Raw genomic sequence first — 18,052 nt, forward strand, 5'->3', positions numbered from 1 at the left:
CCATATAATGGGTGTGGGGCAAGAGGACAAGAGGGAGTGGTTCAAAACTGGAAGAGGGGAGATTTAGGTATTAGGAAGAAATTCTTCACCATATGGGTGGTGAGACCCTGGTCCAGGGAAGCTGTGGCTGCCCTATCCCTGGCAGTGTTGAAGTCCAGGTTGGATGGGACTTGGAGCAACCTGGTCTAGTGGGAGATGTCCCTGCCCGTGGCTGAAGGGTTGGAACTGGATTTCTTTAAGGTCTCTTCCAACCCAAACCATTTGATGATTTTACTGCCTTACAAAGCAACAAAGCCCAGAAAAAGGGTTTTAACTTCCACCTAGTTGCCATGCAAGTGATCTGTGCTTTAACATCTACCTGCCCCCCAGGTGGAAAGCATCCCTTGAAATGCTCCACAGGAAGCTGAGCCCAGCCCTTGAAACCAGGGCTCGCTTGGGGGCTGGAGGAACACATCAAGCCGCAAGAAGGAGAAGAGCAAAACTCACTCAGCAGCATTTGTCTTTACTATGGACCACAGGAGATCAGAAAAATAACCTTGTTAACAAGAGACCTAGTGGCTAACAAGATGTCATGCTAGAGGACATACAGAGGCCAAGCACAAGCACCAGAACAAAACGGCAACCGAGGAGGAAAGGGAGCCCAGGGTGGTGTGCAGGTGGTGCCCTATAGCAAACCTCTGGTGGTGGGACCAGCCCGGCTGTGTGCACGTGGGGCTGGCTGCGTGGGCTCCTTTTTTTTTGCCTTTAGAACCAGTCAAAGGGTCTTCACCTCTTGCACAACTCCTGTATCTCTAGACCAATTAGTGTTATTAAAATTTTTTCAGGAAAAAAAAAAAAAATAATCTCATTTTTGTTCCAAGAAGTATGTGCAAGAATTGTTTCTCCAGGTATGGGGAAAGGGGGGGCAGAGAGGAAAACACCCTTCTCAGTGCTCTCCTTGTGACTCCTGCCCTCTCCTCATTGACACTGCAACCCTCCCCAGCCATCCTCTATGGCTTCACCTTCAGTGAATGTCAAATGAGGCTTTTCAGAAAAAGAAGAAAGAAAGGAAAAAAAAAAAAAGGTATTGCTGCTTCTTTTTGTAACATTTTTTCCTCTCTCTCCCCCCCTTCCCCTTAAAAATGTTTACTTGCAAAAATTCCATTCCTGCAGAGATTCCTGCTGAGCTCTGAGGTCTCCGCACTCCACCCTCCTCTTCAGCAGTCAGAAAAACCGAGTCTTGATGTCTCTTTGGTTAAAAAAATAAAATAAAATAAAAATAAAAATAATAAAAAAAAATAACACAAACAAATAACACTCAGCCCAGTATGATCCCATTCCACCGCGCGGACGCCTGATGAGAGGGTGTCTGTGGAAGAAGGAAGCATCAGAGACGAGCTGTCTGCTCTCTGGAAGTTGAGGTCCCCGTGCTGCCCGCCCGGCTCTCCTCCTCTCATACAGTGGTTGCTGGCCCGTACTGGAGCACCAGAGGGGACGTCTCTTTGATCCGGACATAGAACCGCCCCTCGGGCCAGGTAGTTTGGAGGGAGAGAGGCAAGAAGTCATCGGGAAGCCACCGCTCGCTCTCATCGGAGGCAAACACCAGTCCGAAGTGCTCCAGCTGCTCCTCGCTGTAGCAGAAGGCGCCCGAGCCTCCCAGCACCCCACGGGAGACGTCGTTCATCTCCAGCACCACCAGCTTCACCACCTCCCCAGCGGACGTCTGGCTGGTGATGTGCAGCTGCAGAAAGAGAAAGGTGGAAGAGATGGATGGTAAGGGGGAGGAACGAGGAGGAACGAGATGGGGAAGGGGGGGGGGAGAGGCAGCATGTGGTGTGTCCTACAGTGATGAGCACTAAGGTGGAGGAAGAGCTGCCCCAAAGGTGATCAGTGAGCAGACAGCAGAATCCCAGTGCAGACCTGTGGGTGCACCGTGCCTGAACATTCAGAACCCATCTGGAACCATTCCTGTGTGACCTACACTGGGTGACCCTGCCCTGACTTGATCTTTCAAGCTCCCTTCGAACCCCTGACATTCTGTGAATCTGTGACTCTTGGAGCACACCCGGTGTGCTGGGAGCCCATCACACACACACTGCTTTCTCACCTCCACTGCACCCTCTGAGTCCTTACAGCTCAACTCTTGCACATGCCACCCATGGCTCACCTGCTCCACCCAGGCTGCTCCACCCTCCCACTACCTATGGATGGAGAGGGGTAGTCCCAGCCCCTGCTCCTGGCACCATGGAGGGAGCTGCGTGAGGTCCCTTTCACAAGTGGGACCCAGACCCTCTCTTCCCACCTCACTGAAGCTTCTTCGGGAAGCTAAGTTTTGTTACAAGCTCAGGGTCCTCCCATCAACAGCTACCCTGACTCTCCCTCTGCTCTTCCATGGGGGCTGAATCCCAAATACGGCTGGGGAAAGGAGCTCATCTGGGCTCTGGCTGCTCACAACCATCAGGAGCCCACTACTTGACTTCAAAGGGCCTAATGAGGGACATCCATCCTCGCCCGGGCAAAGCAATGGTTTCCCTTGGCACATCCGTAAGGGCTTGCGGAGCGCCGCGAGCAGTGCCCCAGCAGGGTGGTCTGAGCCCTTGGCCCACGTGGACCCTGCCAGCTCCCAACAATCATCACAGGGCTCAGCTGATTTACACCAGCCAAGGAGCCTTCCCTTTGAACTCGGCTTTCTTCGAGAAGAACATCGTAAAACTCTTTCAAGCAGGCGTGTCCAGAGCTCTGCAACTTCAAAAAGCCACGTGGGCAGCCCGCCAGGAACCCGAGGGCTGTGCTTCAGTTGCACAGAAATCTATGGTAATTTCTCAGATGGAAAATAAATACTGAGAGTCAGAGTCCCCTTGGCTTCTAACATTCCTGCTGGGTGTGGAGAAACCAGCTATCAAACCTCCCCCCCCAGTAAAAGCCACCAGCCTCCTGGCTCTGTCCTTTCCTCTGGCATTTTATGGGAAGGCTGGGCTGGGGCTGCTCCATCAGCCTCTGCTCTGGGCACCAGCAATGTGGGAAGGGAAATTTCAACAAGGGAAGGAGCTTCATGGCTGGGAGCAAAGGAAGTGGAAGAGATGGAGGGGAACCTGCCTGAGATGTATGATCTCCATGGGGCATCCCACCAGGAGCAGATGAGGGTGGTCAGATGGGAGGGTGGGAATGATGGGGGTGGGGGCTAAGTTCTCAGCAGCAAAGGCCTTGTGGGAGAGGAACCAGGTCACACAGAGGCTCTGGTGGACCCCAACATCTGTGGCCAGGAGACAGTTTTGCCCACTCCCCTTCCTGGGCTGCAGAAGAAAGGTTCCTGCTCTCCCTTCTGGGAGGGCTGGAGCAGGGAGTTGGGGGGGACAGAGACATGGCAGGGGGGTGACTGCTGGATTTTGGCCAGGAGGCTGGTGCATTTGACCACCAGGACATGATGAGTGGAACCTATCAATGTGACCTTTGCTCACTGCCTGCCTTTGCTGGGTGGGACTAACCTACTGCCAGCTGCTGAACCACAGCCCCAGAGCTGAGCCTTTTCCCCCCTCAAAACCACCCTTCCTGTGGCCCTGGCTTGCCCTCTCCACAGCAGCAGCTATTGCCCCTGCAGAGTCAAATGTCCCATCCTGGGAGCCTCATTACTACTGCAAGGACAAAGGGATGAGGGGCGAGTGTGCTCCAGAGGACTTCACCCCTGGGGATGATGGAGGACGGAGAGGGCAGTGCCAGGTGAGGGCCATGCAAACCCGGCCTCTGCCTCCCTGTTCTGAAAGCCCTTTCCAGCTGGGTAGGGCAGAGCCCACTGCCCCCAGCAGCCTCCAGTACCTTGACACTGGTGTCTTTGGAGAGTCCGGTTTCGTACTGAGGGCAGACCCGCAAGGTGACAGCACCCGACTTCTTTCCTCGTTCAGCCAAGCCCCCGGGCTGCTCCCCCCTCTCCTGGAAGCTCTGAGTCCACTCGGCCGAGCGCGTTCGGAAGACGGGCTCAGCGCCCTGCTCGGGGCTGGGTGTCGAGCCAGTCCCCAACCTCAGCTGCATGCAGTGGCCTGCGGTCCTGCTCTCCGTCGGGGAGCTGTCGACGGAGCCGGGACAGGACTTCCTGGTTGCCTGGCAGAGGGGTTTGGGGAAGTCCAGGCTGCTGGTCCGCACGCAGTACGCCTGACGCTTCTCGGTGATGCGCAGCAGCTCGATCTGCCGGCTGGGCAGGACAAAGTCGCTGTCGTAGAGCTCCGGGGGTGGACGGGGCTCCTCCGGCGGTGGTTGCGGTGGTTGAGGTGGGGTCTTCAGCTCATGGGTCTGCAGGACGTCTGGGGCGCTGTCCCTCAGGGCACGGGAGGCTCTCCGACTGCAGCACTCGGGCCCCGTGGAGGAGGAGGAGTAGAGCAAGTCGAGCTCCTTCGGACTCTGTGCCCTGCTGGAGTCGTAGTCACTGTCGGTGGCCAGGAACACCTCTGAGGAGCCCTCCTCATCTGACAGCCCGTGTGAGTCTGTCAGGGGTGTAAAAGAAACAAAGAGGGGCTCACTGTCAGCCTCACTGTCAGCAACCCTGGACAGGGGTTCACAACAGACAGAGCCCAAGGAATCCCCCACGCATTCAGCACCTTGTTGCACCCACCAAAACTCAGGCAGAGCAGGTCCTGCCCCAACTGAGTCTGACTGTCCTGCCCCAAATGAGTCTGACTGTCCTGGCCATACCACCAGCCCTGTCAGAACCTCTGCAGTGCAGCTCTCCCATTCCCCCTCTAAGCACACCAGCAGGAGCTTTGCAAAGCCAGGTCCTCACCAGAGTTGAGCTTACGGCTGGTCTCTGGCGAGGGTGCTGGGGAGGGAAGGTAGTCCAGGTGGGATGAGGTGGATTGGGTTTTCTCCTTCATGGCACCACCAGCCTCGCTGAGGAAGCCACTGAGGGACACCCCACAGGAGGGCTGCTTGTACCGGGCGTGCTGCAGGGCATCCATGATCCAGCGCATCTCGCGCCAGATCTCCTCCATTTGCTGCCAAGACAGGAAACAAAGGATCCCTATCAAAAAGTAAACAACAGCAACCACAAAAAAGGCCCACAGCAAACCACAGGCTCTCCCCACACACCTTTCCCACCAGCTGAAAGCTCTGTGGGAATCTCTGAGTCAGGAAAACCCAAGACAGTGGTCTCCAGTGGGAAGATGCTGGTTCAACCACCAGCAGGACCTGCCGTCCCAAAATGCACTTCCAGACCCTTTCCCAATGAGGGGGGGACCTGCAGAGCAGGAGCCTCCAGCTCTCTCATCAGAATTCCTAATGCGACAGCTCCAGTAAGAAGGTGATAGATGGAGCCCTGCCTGCTGCTGCCTGTCTGCCATGGCAGAGCAACCACCCGGGTCACAGCCACCAGGATGAGGGAACAGCCCTGGTGGGGATGGGTCATGACTCTCCTGGCCATATCACATGGGCACCATCAAGCCTGGCTCCCTCCCACCCCTACCTGGATGTAGTCCTGGACCTGCTGGTGCCTCTGCTTTGCAGAGGAGAGCTCAGCATCGGAGAAGGCCTCCCTGAGGCTCTGCTGAGAGAGGAGTGACTCCAGCTCCAGGAGGGCAGACACCTGGCAGTACTGGGTGATGAACTCCCGATCATACGTGAAGAAGTGGACTGGGAAGAGAATGAAAAATATCAGACCTTTGGCTGTGGCTACCTTATGGGCTCCTCCACACTTACTCAATGCAGGAAGGAGGCAACGCTCTCCTCCAGCCCACTTGGAGAGCTCTCAGCATCCCCTCTCCATCCCTGCTCTCCTCAGGGAGGTAAGTGAGCTTCAGCCCACCTCATTGCCCATCCCAGCTCTTGGGAGGTCTCAAGGAGCAAGGAGACTGTCAAGGATGGGCTTTGGCATTCCCATTCCTCACCTAGCTCAAAGATCTGCAGTGGCAGCGTGAGGAAGCCAGAACGAGGAGTGTAGGGATTGTTCTGACCCGGAGCAGTGCAGACATCATCTGATGGAGGCAGCAGCAGCAGGAAGGAGACCTGGTCCCCGAAGTCCAGCACTTCTTGGCTGTACAGACGAAAATCTTTGGCCTGCAAGAAGACACTGCAGGTAAAGGCTGCAAAACATCCCTAGTACAATACCCAGCTGTTGTAGTCCTAAAGTCTGCTGGGTGTGAGGGAAGTGGCTTTGAGCATGTCTACTCCTGATGGGCCTCCAGCAGATGAGTCCTCAGGGATCACCCCCAGCTGAGGGACACTGTTGTTTTGGCGTCCCACAGGCTCCTTGCTTTTGGCATGCTCCATGCTCTTCCCTTTCTTTATTATGTCTCTTGAAAGTCTTCAAATTATTGGTCAAAGTCACTACATAACAGGGTCTCAGAGAAGAAGAGCCCCCAACAATGGTCTCAGAGAGGCTCCCTGACAACTGCCTGCCCAGAAGCTCATGGCTGGCACTGGGGCTGGCGGGCACCCGCCCAGCAAATAGTCAGCATGGTGGAGGAGGGATTTCTCCCCATGCAGACTGTTTCAGGGGGCTGCAGCTCCAACCCCTCACTGGCCAGGGACCATCCTGCTTTGGCAGAGCAGAGTCAGGCTGGTCTTGTGCTGCAGCAACTGAGCCCAGGAACAAACCAAACAGCAGGTAGGAACACAAACAGATTCACCATCCTTGTTTCAGAGGTAGAGGTGAGGGTCAGACAAATGGCTCCTGTGCACGCTGCCTTCTGGGGAAGGTAGATGTATCAGAAGCTGGTTACTCACCACTTGCTTTCTATTTGTATGGGGCTGAAACCTTGCCAATGCTTCAGGCCCCAAAGAGGGAGCAGGAGCTGTGGTACCCTGCCTGCTGCAGTGCCCAGCACTGTGCTGCACAGCCCCTTCCCCTTCCTCCTCCCAGACCTCTGCACCTGCCCCTACCTCTTGCAATGGGATGTTGACCAGGGTCATCAGCTCCTTGATGGCCACTTGGAGCTCCTGAAACAAGTGATTCTGGGAGGTCTCAGGCTCTGGTTCAGCAGGAACAGGCTCTTCCATGCTGGCCATCTTCTGCAGCCATTCCCACTCCTCCCTGAAGAAGGACAGAGACATACATGTGAAGGAGGGAGCAGCTCAGGGTGGACCTGAAGACATAATGGCTCTGAGAGCAGTGCAGCACCCCAAGGGATGCAGGAGCTGTGGAGGCAGAGGAGGACTTTGGTTTGCTCCAGCTCCAGGCATCCTTCCATGGGCAGCAGAGCAGAAGCAGGAGGTGATGGGACAGAGAAGCCTGGACCCCTGGAGATGCCTTCCTGAGCCCCACCTGGAAACGTTGGGGTTGGAGCGAATCTTGACATGGCACAGGATGTTGGGAAGCTGCTCCGGCACCAGCACTCGGATCTGATCCACGGCACTGCAGAGCTTCAAGTAGCCCAGATAGAGGCCTGGGGAGAGGGCATGACTGCTCCGTTGGTGGTAAGCCAGCTTGTCCTGAGGAGAAAGGCACTGCTGGACTGAACAAGCTCTGGTAATGGGGCTCTCTCCAGCCAGCTGAAGGGAAGCAGCAGAGAGAGCACAATCCAGTGCTGCTGGGTTGAATCCAGCACCAGCCTGACACCTCCCCTGGAAGCACCAAGACCTTCTCAGGCTGCCTTGGCTCTGCTCCCCCCACCTGCAGCCAGGACCAAGCCCGTGGTGGCCTGGGCTCTTTCTGGTGGCCTTTCTAGCCTGAGAGGGAGCAGGCAGAGCTTGTGGTCCCACAATGGAGTTCACTACCAGCCCTCATCACAGGGGCACTGGGACAGCACCTGGACAGAGATGAGCAGCGTGTCCAGGGCAGAGGGCTCCTCCGGAGAGGACACGGATTTGCGGCTGCTCTGCAGTTTGCAGATGGGAACCCAGCGGACGCTCTCAAAGGTCTGGTTGGTCTTCACCTCCTTCAGGGTGACGATGAGGATGTTGCCTTGTTTGTCTTTGACAGGCTCGAAGAAGACCTGCCCCAGGTCCTGGATGCCCAGCAGCCCCTGTGTGAGAGGGCACGGGAAGGCAGGGGAGAGCAGTGTCAGGGGACATCCCCAAGGCAGTAAAGCCCCCACTGGCAACCCCCAACCCCTTGGCATGATGTTGCTGCAGAGCCTGTCATCCCGCTGCCCCATGGTCCTGCCAGAGAGGACAAGGCAGGGACACCCAGTCCTGGCACTGTCCGAGCTGCAGGCAGGACTGGCAGAGCTTGGCACATCCATCTGCTGCACCCGAGGGGCCTTGGCCCACAGTACCCCCACAAAAAAGTGCTGGCTGACCACCCAGAGCCACCCTCACCTGCATCTGTGAGATGGCCAACAGCATCTTGAAGCGTGTCTGCAGGATGCAGGAGCAGGAGGACTGGGAGACAGTGACACACTGCCGCAGCCACAGAATCTCATCCCACATGCAGGACACCTGCAGGACACCAAAGGGTCCTCACCACCAGCCACCCCTGCTTGCAGAGGCTTCATACCACAGTGGGGTTTTGGGGCAATCCTTCTGCCTTTGAGCAGGGATAGCAATGGGCACATATCACAGGGGTGGGATACTCTATGGCACAGGCACCCCGAGATGCTTCTAGAGCCTGTAATGAGGGAAGCCCCATTCCCTGTCTTCAGATAAGTGTCTTCATCTAGGACTGAGCCCTTCTTAAGTTTGAGCAGAAGACAGCCAAAAAGAAAGAAGGAGAAGATACCCTTTTCCCTCAGCAGATAAGGACCATTCAGCACAAGATTTTGGCCTGAGCTGCCTTCCTGCCCTTTCCCTGAGCCTACTGACAGTGGAAGAGCAGGCAGCAGCACCCTGCAGGTCCTACAAGGGAGGCAGAGCTGCCACCTCAGGATGCTGTGGAGCAGTGGAATGGCTGAGAAGCTGCTGATGTTCCTGTGGAGCAGCAGTGCCCACCTGGGCCATCACCTGCCTTCAGGTTTCCAGGGGCCAAGGCGGAAATACTGTTCCCTGATGGTTTCTGGGTCCATGTGGGACCCCAGGGAGTGGCAAGCCTGGAGCAGCTGGAGTGACTCTTTGTGCATGTGGGGTGTCCCCTGGTGCTGCTCCCAAGCCCACCCAGCCCCAGAGAGACCCTGCAGTGCCCCAGGTACAACAGGCACTGCTGCCTGTGAGGACACTACCACAGAAGGTGCCCTGCAGGTTGTGACATCCCTGGAGAACAGTCTCCAGAATGGTGGCTATCATCTCAGCAGCATCCTGGTGGTGGCCAAACAGACAGAAGTGTATCAGGACACACTGCTGCCAGGCCCCAGACCAGTGCACAAGGTCCCTGGGCCACCTACCTTGGTGAACCACAGAAAGTCCTGCATCAGCAAGCAGGAGTAGGTGTCATCAATCTCCACCACGGGGATCTGGTCTTCATGGGTCACCAGAATATTGTCATCCTTGTAGAAGATGGCTGTCAAGTAGAGGCCCCTGCATGGAAGGCAAGATTTCAGTGTCACCCCTGTCTGCCTGCTTCGTTTCCCAAAGAATGTCCCTCTTGCAGGCAGTGGAGATGTCCTGTCCCAGGGCTCAGAAAGGGCACGTGGCCAGAACAGGAGCAGGAACCCAACGCCCTGGCCCATGCCCTGACCAGCCCAAGGGTGGGTGATCAGCCCAGGAGACACACTGGGGTGCCTGGAGGCCAAGAATGAAGGTGGGTGGTGGGAGGATGGTGCGGTCTGGAGGAGGGTGGGGTGTTGAGTCATGGTGAGAGATGTGGGTAGGGTGCAGCTTGGCCACCCCAAATGGAAACATCAAGGAGAAATGTTTGATTTCTGGCTGATGGAACTCATCTCCACTGACACCACCAGCCTGCTCCAGGCAAGGTCCCACCTCTGAGCACCCTCTAGCCCTTGTCTTCTGCACAGAGCCCCCAGCTGAGCCCTGTGTCCCTTTCTGGGAGCTGGGCTCCCCACCATCCCCACACACCATCCCCTCACCGCTTCAGTGTCTTGAGAAACTTGCTGCCAGGGTGGAAGAGGTGCTTGAGGCTCTTGGAGACAGAGTGCTTCCTGCTCTGGGGCTGGTTCTTGCAGGGTTCTGGGGACAGAGAGCAGAGAAGGCTGCAGCAGGACATGAAGGGCCATGCTGGCAACCTGTGGCATGTCACACCCCCCAATTGGAAGGCTCTGCCAAGGTCTCCACTGCTGGAGCTGTCTCCCTACTATGCTCACTTGTGGGGACAGCCCCACAGACCACGGTCCCCACATGGGGAGCCCAGCTGGATCCCCCCCACCCCATCAGCACCAGGCTGTGCACTCACCATGGCAAACACAGTGCTGGTGGACTGTCTTCACCTGACCCAGCAAATGGTCCAGAGCTTCTGCTTGGCCCCTTCGCCGTGGAGCTCGGCCATCGTACTCCCTCCAGTCTGCAGGGGACAGACCAGCATCACCCCAGCACCCAGCCCATCACCCCAGCACCCAGCCCTCCACCTGGGAGAAAGAGGGGCTTCCTGTCCTCTCCTTCCCACAGCATCTCACCTCCTGGCACCCCACCTATGTGTCCCATGGGCTTGGCATGGCACTGCAGCAGTCACGAGGGCTGGGCACCTCTGGGTGGGCTCTGGGAGACCCCATTTTTTGCACCCCTCTTCCCAGGAGCACCCTGGCTCTGCACAGCACCCCGTGGCCCCCAGCCACCCCGCAGCACAGCAGGGACACGGCCGAGGGAAAGAACAAGGTCCCATCTGTTGCTGCCCCAATTCACCAGCCTTAAAAAAGAAAATTCTTTCCAGTGTCTTCTCTCCAGGTCTTCCCTGGAGCTGCAGCTTTCTCCAGGCGAGTGCCGAGAGCTGGGCTCACCTCGGCAAACACATAAATAAGGTTTTCTGGCAGCTCCACCCGCTGCGAGACGGCAGCAGGAGCAGGAGCGGGGCCGGGGACCCACCGGCGCTCCTCTGTTAGCTTTACATTAATTGCTTTAAACACCCCCTGTGTCCTGCCTGCTGCTGTTTTCCATGGAAAGTTCAGCTCTGTTAACTTTGGCTGGGGCTCGCCACTATTTTTAGGAGCTTTAAAAACACCCAGGGAGGTGCCTGACTATATTCTGCTGGGCCAGGGAGGGATCTTGAACTGAAGGGAGAAATACTAATGGAGATAAAAATAAATAAACCCCACTCCAGCCTGGTTCACTGCAGCCACGGTCTGCGGCCACGGCACGGGGGAAACAGGGTTGCTGCTGGGTGGCAAAGGGGCTTTGAAGTGCTGGTCCTTTGGGACCACCGTGCAGCAGAGACCCATCTGGGCCTGGCAGCAGTGGCAGAGGCCACCCCAGCACCCATCAGCCTGGACCCTAAGCCTTCCTGCTAGGTCCTCCTGTCCTGTCTCCCCCAGGTCCCTGGTGTGAAGCTGAGGGGCTTTTCTACCCCTCACCCTGCTGCCAGCATGGGGAGGAGAGTGGTGACAGCACACAGCTGGTCTCCAGTGGGATCCAGGACCCCTGTTCCCAGTCAGTGCCAGGGAACATGGGTTCCCAGGGCTGGGCTGAATGGGTAAGCATGGTGGCATAGGGAAGGCTCCAGGACCACTGCCACCCAGAACCAGGACAGCTCTGAGCCCTGGGAGCACCTCCAGGGGCTGAGCTGGGACATCGCACCATGCCTGCCCTCAGCATGTGGGTTTTGCACAAGCTTTGGGGCAGATGCTATCCAGGCAGTAAGGACTGACCCCTCCCCAAGCCTGCTCTGCACTAAGTTATGAACCTCTGCTAAAAACTCCAGAGGTGTTTTTCCTGCCTACAGAGGAGATGATTGCATGGCTCTCATTTGAACTGAGAGCACCCTCTCTCCTGGCATTCTCCTTAGGATGAGCTGATCCAGGTGGCCTAAAATGACTCAGCCTTTATGAAGAGAATTTCAGGCTGAAAAATGAATATTTGGCAAAGCTCCAATTTGATTTGGAAGCAGCATCCCAGGTGCCTGGGCACATCCTCCCTGCTTGGCCCAAGACTCCAGATGCTGCCTCTGCTCCTGGGTCCACCAGACCCCATCCCAGCAGTGGCAGGGACACACCTGGATGGCTCTGGGAGCTGCCACCTTTGCCCCACCCATCCCAGAGCCAGTACTGGGTGTTCCCAGAGATACTTACTGGAAGGGATGGCAAAAGGGGGTGTGGAGGTTTGTGGGGGACCCCAGCCCTTCATGTTGTAGGCAGACACCTGAACATAGTAAGCTGTTCCCTGTGAAGAAAGAAGCCACACTCAGCACAACACCTTTCCCCAGCTTGGTGTGTGAGGGAAGGATGATCACCCCATAGCCCAGAACACCAGTACACTATGAGAAATACAAAATTGGGAGCCCACACCCAGGTCTGACCTCCCCCAGCTGTACAAAGACCAGAGTCACTCCCAGAGACTCCCCCATGTCCCAGGGGAGTGGTTTTGAGGGGGAAGCAGAGGAAAGATGGGACATGGTGAATGCCCTTTGCCAAGAGATGCTCCAGTCCCATAGCCATGAGGCTTCCACAGCCTGTAGGGTTGGGGTGCTGCCTGCTCACCAGGACATGCAAGGACATAGCCCCTGGAGAGGGAGCTGGCCTAACACTGCCAAGGGCTTGTGGCATGGAGACAGTGATTAAAGGCTTCTGATTAAAGCTCAGTCAAGCTGCCAGATGTTGCAAGGCCTCCAGGCAGTCATGAAGGAGGACAGGAGCCTGTGAGGCAGCTCTGAAAGCGTGATGGATGGGCTCAGGCCAGCTTCTGGCTGCAGCACTGCTCTGGGCTGTGCTTGAGCCCTGTCCTGCATGCACCAGGGCAGCTCTCCCACCCTGACAGTGGCTCCAGGGCTCTGGCACTGCTCTGCTGGCTTTCCCTGCTTCTCCAGCTGCTGGTCCCTGCCTGCCCCAGAGTTTCAGTGCTGCACTTCCCTGATAGGGGCAAGCCCACCCACCCCAGCATTTCCCCATCTTCCCATCCCAAGCTTCATCCTGCCACAGTCCCCATCCTGGCACTGTCCCTATCCCACCATGGTCCCCATCCTGCCGTGGTCCTCATTCCAGCACAGTTCCCATCTTGCTATGGTCCTCATCCTGCCCCACCTATCCCCACCAGGCTACCATGTGCCAAGAACAGGCCAGCAGCCATGGGGAGAGGACTGGTGACAGGCAGCATGTCCCCTGTGGCTCTCAGGGAGATAAAACAGTGGGGAGCCCTGGCCCCAGCCAGCTCCTGGTGATGGCAATGGGTGGCCCCTGGTGGCCCCTCTCCAATGAGAGGGGGAGCTGGCGTGGGGGCTGGGCTGTGCTGAGGAACCAACTGGTGATTTACTGCCCAGGAGGAGCAGGGCAGGTGGGCAGAGGATAAATCAGGTGCTGTGTGAATAAAGCAAATTGGCCTTTCACTTGAGAGTCCCCAGCACCCCTTGTGGGGGGGTTGCCTCACACCAGAGTGGCTGTGGCCATGCAGGGACAGGTGGATACCTCTCCTGGCCCCATGCTCTCACTGCTGCACATGGAGGTCTCCATGGCACAATCCTGTTCCTCTGCATCAAAATGATGCCCCCTCCTCTCCCGCAGCACTGCAGGGAATGACCCCATGGGCCACAGGGTGGTCAGCAGCTTCTCCTGGCTGTGGACTCTGCCCCCAAAAGCCCAGACCCCTGTGGGGCCCCCCCAAGGCTCACCGACACCAGCCCCTGGATGGTAAAGTGCAGGTTCTGCAGTTTGTCGATGATGGCCTCCCCCAGCGGCGGCGAGAAGGAGGGGGAGCAGCTCCACTCCACTGAAAGGAGAGAGAGACCAAGGTGCTGCGTGGCCACTGAGCAGGGCTGGCTACCTGGGTTCGTAGCCAGGGCCAGCAGGGCAGCACTGGAGCTGGTGGAGTGAAGGCAGGAGAGAGGGGACGCCAGAGCAGGGGAATGGCATGGGGAGCCCTGGTCCTCCTCACTCAGCTGTGTCAGGCAGGGTCAGCACCCTCAAGAGATGGGTCAGGAACAGGGATGGGGGCAATTCTCCCAGAAGACAAAAATATCTGGTGTTAAGTGGGTGAGGGGCACAGGAACAGCAGGACAGCAAAGTCACCCCCAGTGAGCAGGATGAAGGAGTGACAACTGAGTGGTGCCTTGGTGCAGGATGGTGGCTTGGTCCAGCCTGGTCCAGCTCAGGTGGTGGCTGGGCTGTCCAGCAGCCTTTAGCCCCTGCTCTTCCTTGTGCTTGAGCACAAAGTGGGGCCTGACGGGGGCTCAGCAGCACTGCCTGTGCCCCTGGCAGGCTGATGTGGCATGGGGTCAGTGTCCCAGCCTGTTCTACAACACATCTGAGATGCTTGCCATGCCTGTGTGCCCTTTGCACTGCTGTGGAGACCCTGGTCCTTACCTTTGTACTTGGTGACAACAGCCGAGTTGACGCTCAGGGGCTCCCAGAAGGTCACCAGTACCGAGGAGCTGCTGGCGACTGAGAGGTGGACATTGATGGGGGCATCTGGCACTCCTGAGGACAGAGAGCACAGGGACCACTACAGCAAGAACAGCCACTCTGAACCCCTCAGTGTCCCTTCTGGGGCTCCCCTTGTGCCCATCCCCAGAGCACTCAACCCTCTGTGCACCTAACGCAGAGAGCATAAAGCCCTTGGCTACAGGGTGTGGGAGTCCTTTAATGGCCCACGCAGAGCCTGGACCACACCCGGCCCTACTCCTCCCCAGCAGGAGGGCCACCTCCCAACCCCCCCCAGACCCTCCTCCGGGCACTCACGGGCATGCTCAAATCCTGCCTTCATCCGCTTGTAAAGCCGGTATCGCCACTCCCAGGCTTTGAGCTGCTTCTCCTTCTCAGAGCAGTCGGCGTTGGGCGCCTCGTTCACCACCTGCGCAGTCAGCTCGTTGACGCGCTGCTCCGCCTCCCGCACCAGCGTGGAGAGGTGCAAGGAGCGGCTCTCCAGGCTCACGACTGCGGGGCAACGGGGCCCAGGAGAGAAGAAAAAGTGTTTAGGGCAAACTCGGACTCTGCTCGCACCAGGTGCCTGCCTCAAGAACCCGTCCTCATCTCTGTGTCCCGCTCTGCTTATGGCTTCACTTGAGCCCCTGCTAGAGCCTGCACCAGCATGCTAAAGCCCACTGACCTTCTCCCCACCCAGTCCTAAGGTGTCCTGCTCCACCAGGGTCCCCCAGTCCAACTCACAGTGTGGGCTCTCCTTTGCTCCTGCTTGGAGCAGGGCCCTGGCGATGGGAGCGTTGTTGGTCATGATGGCGATGTCCAAGGGCAGCAGCCCCTCGCTGTTGGGGGTGTTGAGGTCCAGTTCCTCAGGGCTGTACTGCTTCAGCAGGTCCTGGACCTTATCTAGGTCTTGCAGCTCCACGGCCTCAAAAAGGGCAGCATTGCTCTGGAACTGGGAAGAAGGAGCAACGCAGGTCAGCTGAGCACCAGGCTCCTTCCTCCACCCCACCCACACCCCAGCCGTTCACCAGCACTCCACACACCTGAAAAGGGGGAAGGCTGCCCACATCCCAGGGGCTCAGGAGCATCAACTCTTTGCTTAGCAAGCCCCCAGACCATCTCCACCCACAGCTTTCACCCAGGCATCAGCACCATTCATTCATAGTCCCTCCAACCCCATCTTCCCATTGGTGGCAGTGCCGGATGGGGACATCGGGCACTGACCAGGTAGGACTTGCGGAGCTTCTCCTTCTCTCCCCGTCCTGCCAGGCTGCCCTCATCAAAGGAGGTGTAATTGACCCGGAATTTCCCCGACAGGTTCCGGTAGAGCCTTTTGGCGGCGTTGGGTGAGGAAGGGCCTGGTGGCTTCCTGGCCTGGGCCAGCTGCAGGTCTCGCATCTGCTGCGTCATTTTAGGAGAGGATGACCTGGGAAAAGGCAAGGAAGTGTGGGGAAACAAGACATGGGAGGGCACACAGCAGAAAGGCAGAGGTGCATCGAAGGCTCATGGCATGAGGCAGGAGAGGCAGAGCAGTGCCAGGGCAGCACCAATGCAAGGGGCTGCCAGGTGGCTGCTGGTGCCTGTAGTGCCCTCATCCATCTGTCATCATCCATGGCCAGTCCATTCCTCCTTCCCACGGCTGCTCGTGGCCTTGAGGGAGTCCTGAGGGGCTCATATGAATGCTGTGAGTCAGATATTTCCTTCTAGCTTCAAGGGCTGGCCTGGCCCCACATTGTCTTCCAGATAGGATGCCCCAAGCAACCTTAGGGAGCTCAGCTTTGCAACCCATCCTCACCCATCACAAAGGGAAACCTCTCATTGCTCCCAGTCTCTGCCACCCAGCTTCTACCTGGGGCTGCCCAGACACCCTCAGCAATGGGGACTGACAGCCCCCAGCCCCATGCTGGGTGAGGGCTGCCCACCATGCAGTTGGCTTGGGGTGGCCTGGAGCACCCTCTCCACCCCCAATTCTTCTAGCAGGGATCTGTCTCCTGTGCTTATGGTCATTCCTCAGACCTCTCTGGTATGTGACTTTCCTCAGGTCTTTATTCCAGCACAGAGCACCCTCTGAAAGGGAAGCCAGAGCAGGGAGTGAACAAAAGACAATTTCCACTGGCACCAAAACACCAGCAGGTCCCGGTGTGGACCAGTGACCCCCAGTCTCCTGCTCACCAGCAGACCCAGGCTCCACAGCTGCTAATCACCTCCTCCATCCACAATGATTAAGCTACAAAGCCTTCTCTCCCCTCTGCTTTTGATTTCTACATTAAATAACCATGATAAATACCTACAAGTCACTAGGAGGTCTGGCTGCCCCTCTCCCTGCAACCATGGCCCTCATGTTCCCACCGAGCTCTCATCACCACCTGGATTTGGTGCCAGGGTGGTCCTGCTGCTGCATGGGGCTTTGCCCATCAGTCATCCCTGACAGCAACAAGGGCTTTCTGTGGTGTCAAACATCTGATCTCCTCCTTGCTGCAGCCTAAGGCACAGCTCCCAGCCAAGGAGCATCAGGTCAAGAGAGCACAACAACACCTAACACAGTTTCTCTCAGTTTTGACTTCACACCCCTGTGTATAAGGTCAGATATTTAGGGGGCAAGGTCTATCTGCCACTGCTTCCCACACTTCCTACCACCTAATTTGTTAAATATCAAGTGTAATAAAAAACATGATAGTTGCCCAGAAGGTCATGCCAAAATGCTGCTGCCGAGCTGTTCCTCTGATGATGATGTTTATAAAGCCATCATCAGGAGGCAGGATATTAATAACAACCTCGCAACACGCTCTTCATCATCCTGATTTCAGATTAGGCACAGTGGGCTGCAGAAGTCCTTTAGTGATTTTCCTTTTTATTCCTGTGCTATTTAAAAGTGGAAAATGATGGGGAGGTTGGCTCCTGCCAGTCACTCATCTCACTGGCTTCAGCCTACGGATTTGGAGGTCTGGAGCCACACAATGTCAAGTTGCTGCCCTGGATTCCTCCAGGGATGGGAGTTATCTGAACATAACCCCAGGGGGGGTTAGCTGAACATAGGGCTTTACTGACACCTTAAGCCACCCTGTGAAGGCCAGTGAGATGCACACAGCAGGGTCCTGCTGGTTCTGGTGGGGAGGAAGGGGAGCAACTCTCCCCCAGGAGGGCATTGCCCGTGGGGAGAGACCTGCACAATGCAGGCAAAGGCTGGAGAACCAGCCCTGGGCTCACTGGGACCTTCATGGCCATGACCTACCAGGCCATGTTCATCATGGACATGGAGCATGGCATGGCCAATGCTGAGGGTTCCTGATGCCAAGGGGCTCCACACACGGCACATACAAGCCACTACAGATGGCAAATACAAGATCCCAGGTACCAAAAGCCCAGAAAAGCATCACACAGCTCTGCTGTCACTGGCAGACAGCAATTAAGAGAGAAAAGCCACCTGTGACTGTGCAGGCAGGAGACTCAGGTAGGGAGAGGTGACCCAGAATCATAGACTCATAGAATAGGCTGAGTTGGAAGGGACCCATCAGGACCATCAAGTCCAACTCCTGTCCCTGTGTAGGACACCCCCAGGATCACACCGTGTGCCTGAGAGCATCATCCAAATGCTTCTTGGACTGCAGCAGGTTTGGTGCTGTGACCACTTCCCTCTGGGTGAAAAACCTTTTCCTGATATCTAACCTAAACTTATTCAGCTTGCTACCATTTTCCTGAGTCCTGTCATTGGTGGCAGGAGTGAAGAAATCAGCCCATCTCTTCCCCTCGTGAGGATGCCATAG

General features: G+C 56.9%; 1 protein-coding gene across 3 annotated transcripts in view; it reads right to left on the minus strand.

Annotated features, from left to right (window-relative positions):
• Positions 1–482: 482 nt before the first annotated feature.
• LOC103536864 (ankyrin repeat and fibronectin type-III domain-containing protein 1) overlaps positions 483–18,052 on the minus strand; it is a 184,464-nt gene continuing 166,894 nt past the window's right edge. For all 3 annotated transcript variants that reach the window (XM_030459725.1, XM_030459726.1, XM_030459727.1), the window contains 18 exons: positions 15,513–15,714; positions 15,033–15,240; positions 14,607–14,801; positions 14,232–14,345; positions 13,541–13,638; positions 12,009–12,099; positions 10,184–10,291; positions 9,861–9,960; positions 9,219–9,351; positions 8,221–8,340; positions 7,710–7,925; positions 7,226–7,392; positions 6,844–6,994; positions 5,850–6,018; positions 5,429–5,595; positions 4,751–4,961; positions 3,793–4,454; positions 483–1,720 (listed from right to left, as the gene is read on the minus strand). In XM_030459725.1, the coding sequence (XP_030315585.1) occupies positions 1,433–1,720; positions 3,793–4,454; positions 4,751–4,961; positions 5,429–5,595; positions 5,850–6,018; positions 6,844–6,994; positions 7,226–7,392; positions 7,710–7,925; positions 8,221–8,340; positions 9,219–9,351; positions 9,861–9,960; positions 10,184–10,291; positions 12,009–12,099; positions 13,541–13,638; positions 14,232–14,345; positions 14,607–14,801; positions 15,033–15,240; positions 15,513–15,714 (3,400 nt within the window). In that variant the 3' untranslated portion in view covers positions 483–1,432. The remainder of the gene's footprint in view (positions 1,721–3,792; positions 4,455–4,750; positions 4,962–5,428; positions 5,596–5,849; positions 6,019–6,843; positions 6,995–7,225; positions 7,393–7,709; positions 7,926–8,220; positions 8,341–9,218; positions 9,352–9,860; positions 9,961–10,183; positions 10,292–12,008; positions 12,100–13,540; positions 13,639–14,231; positions 14,346–14,606; positions 14,802–15,032; positions 15,241–15,512; positions 15,715–18,052) is intronic.

Source organism: Calypte anna, chromosome 14 (genome assembly GCF_003957555.1).
Source record: "Calypte anna isolate BGI_N300 chromosome 14, bCalAnn1_v1.p, whole genome shotgun sequence".
Taxonomy (NCBI): domain Eukaryota; kingdom Metazoa; phylum Chordata; class Aves; order Apodiformes; family Trochilidae; genus Calypte; species Calypte anna.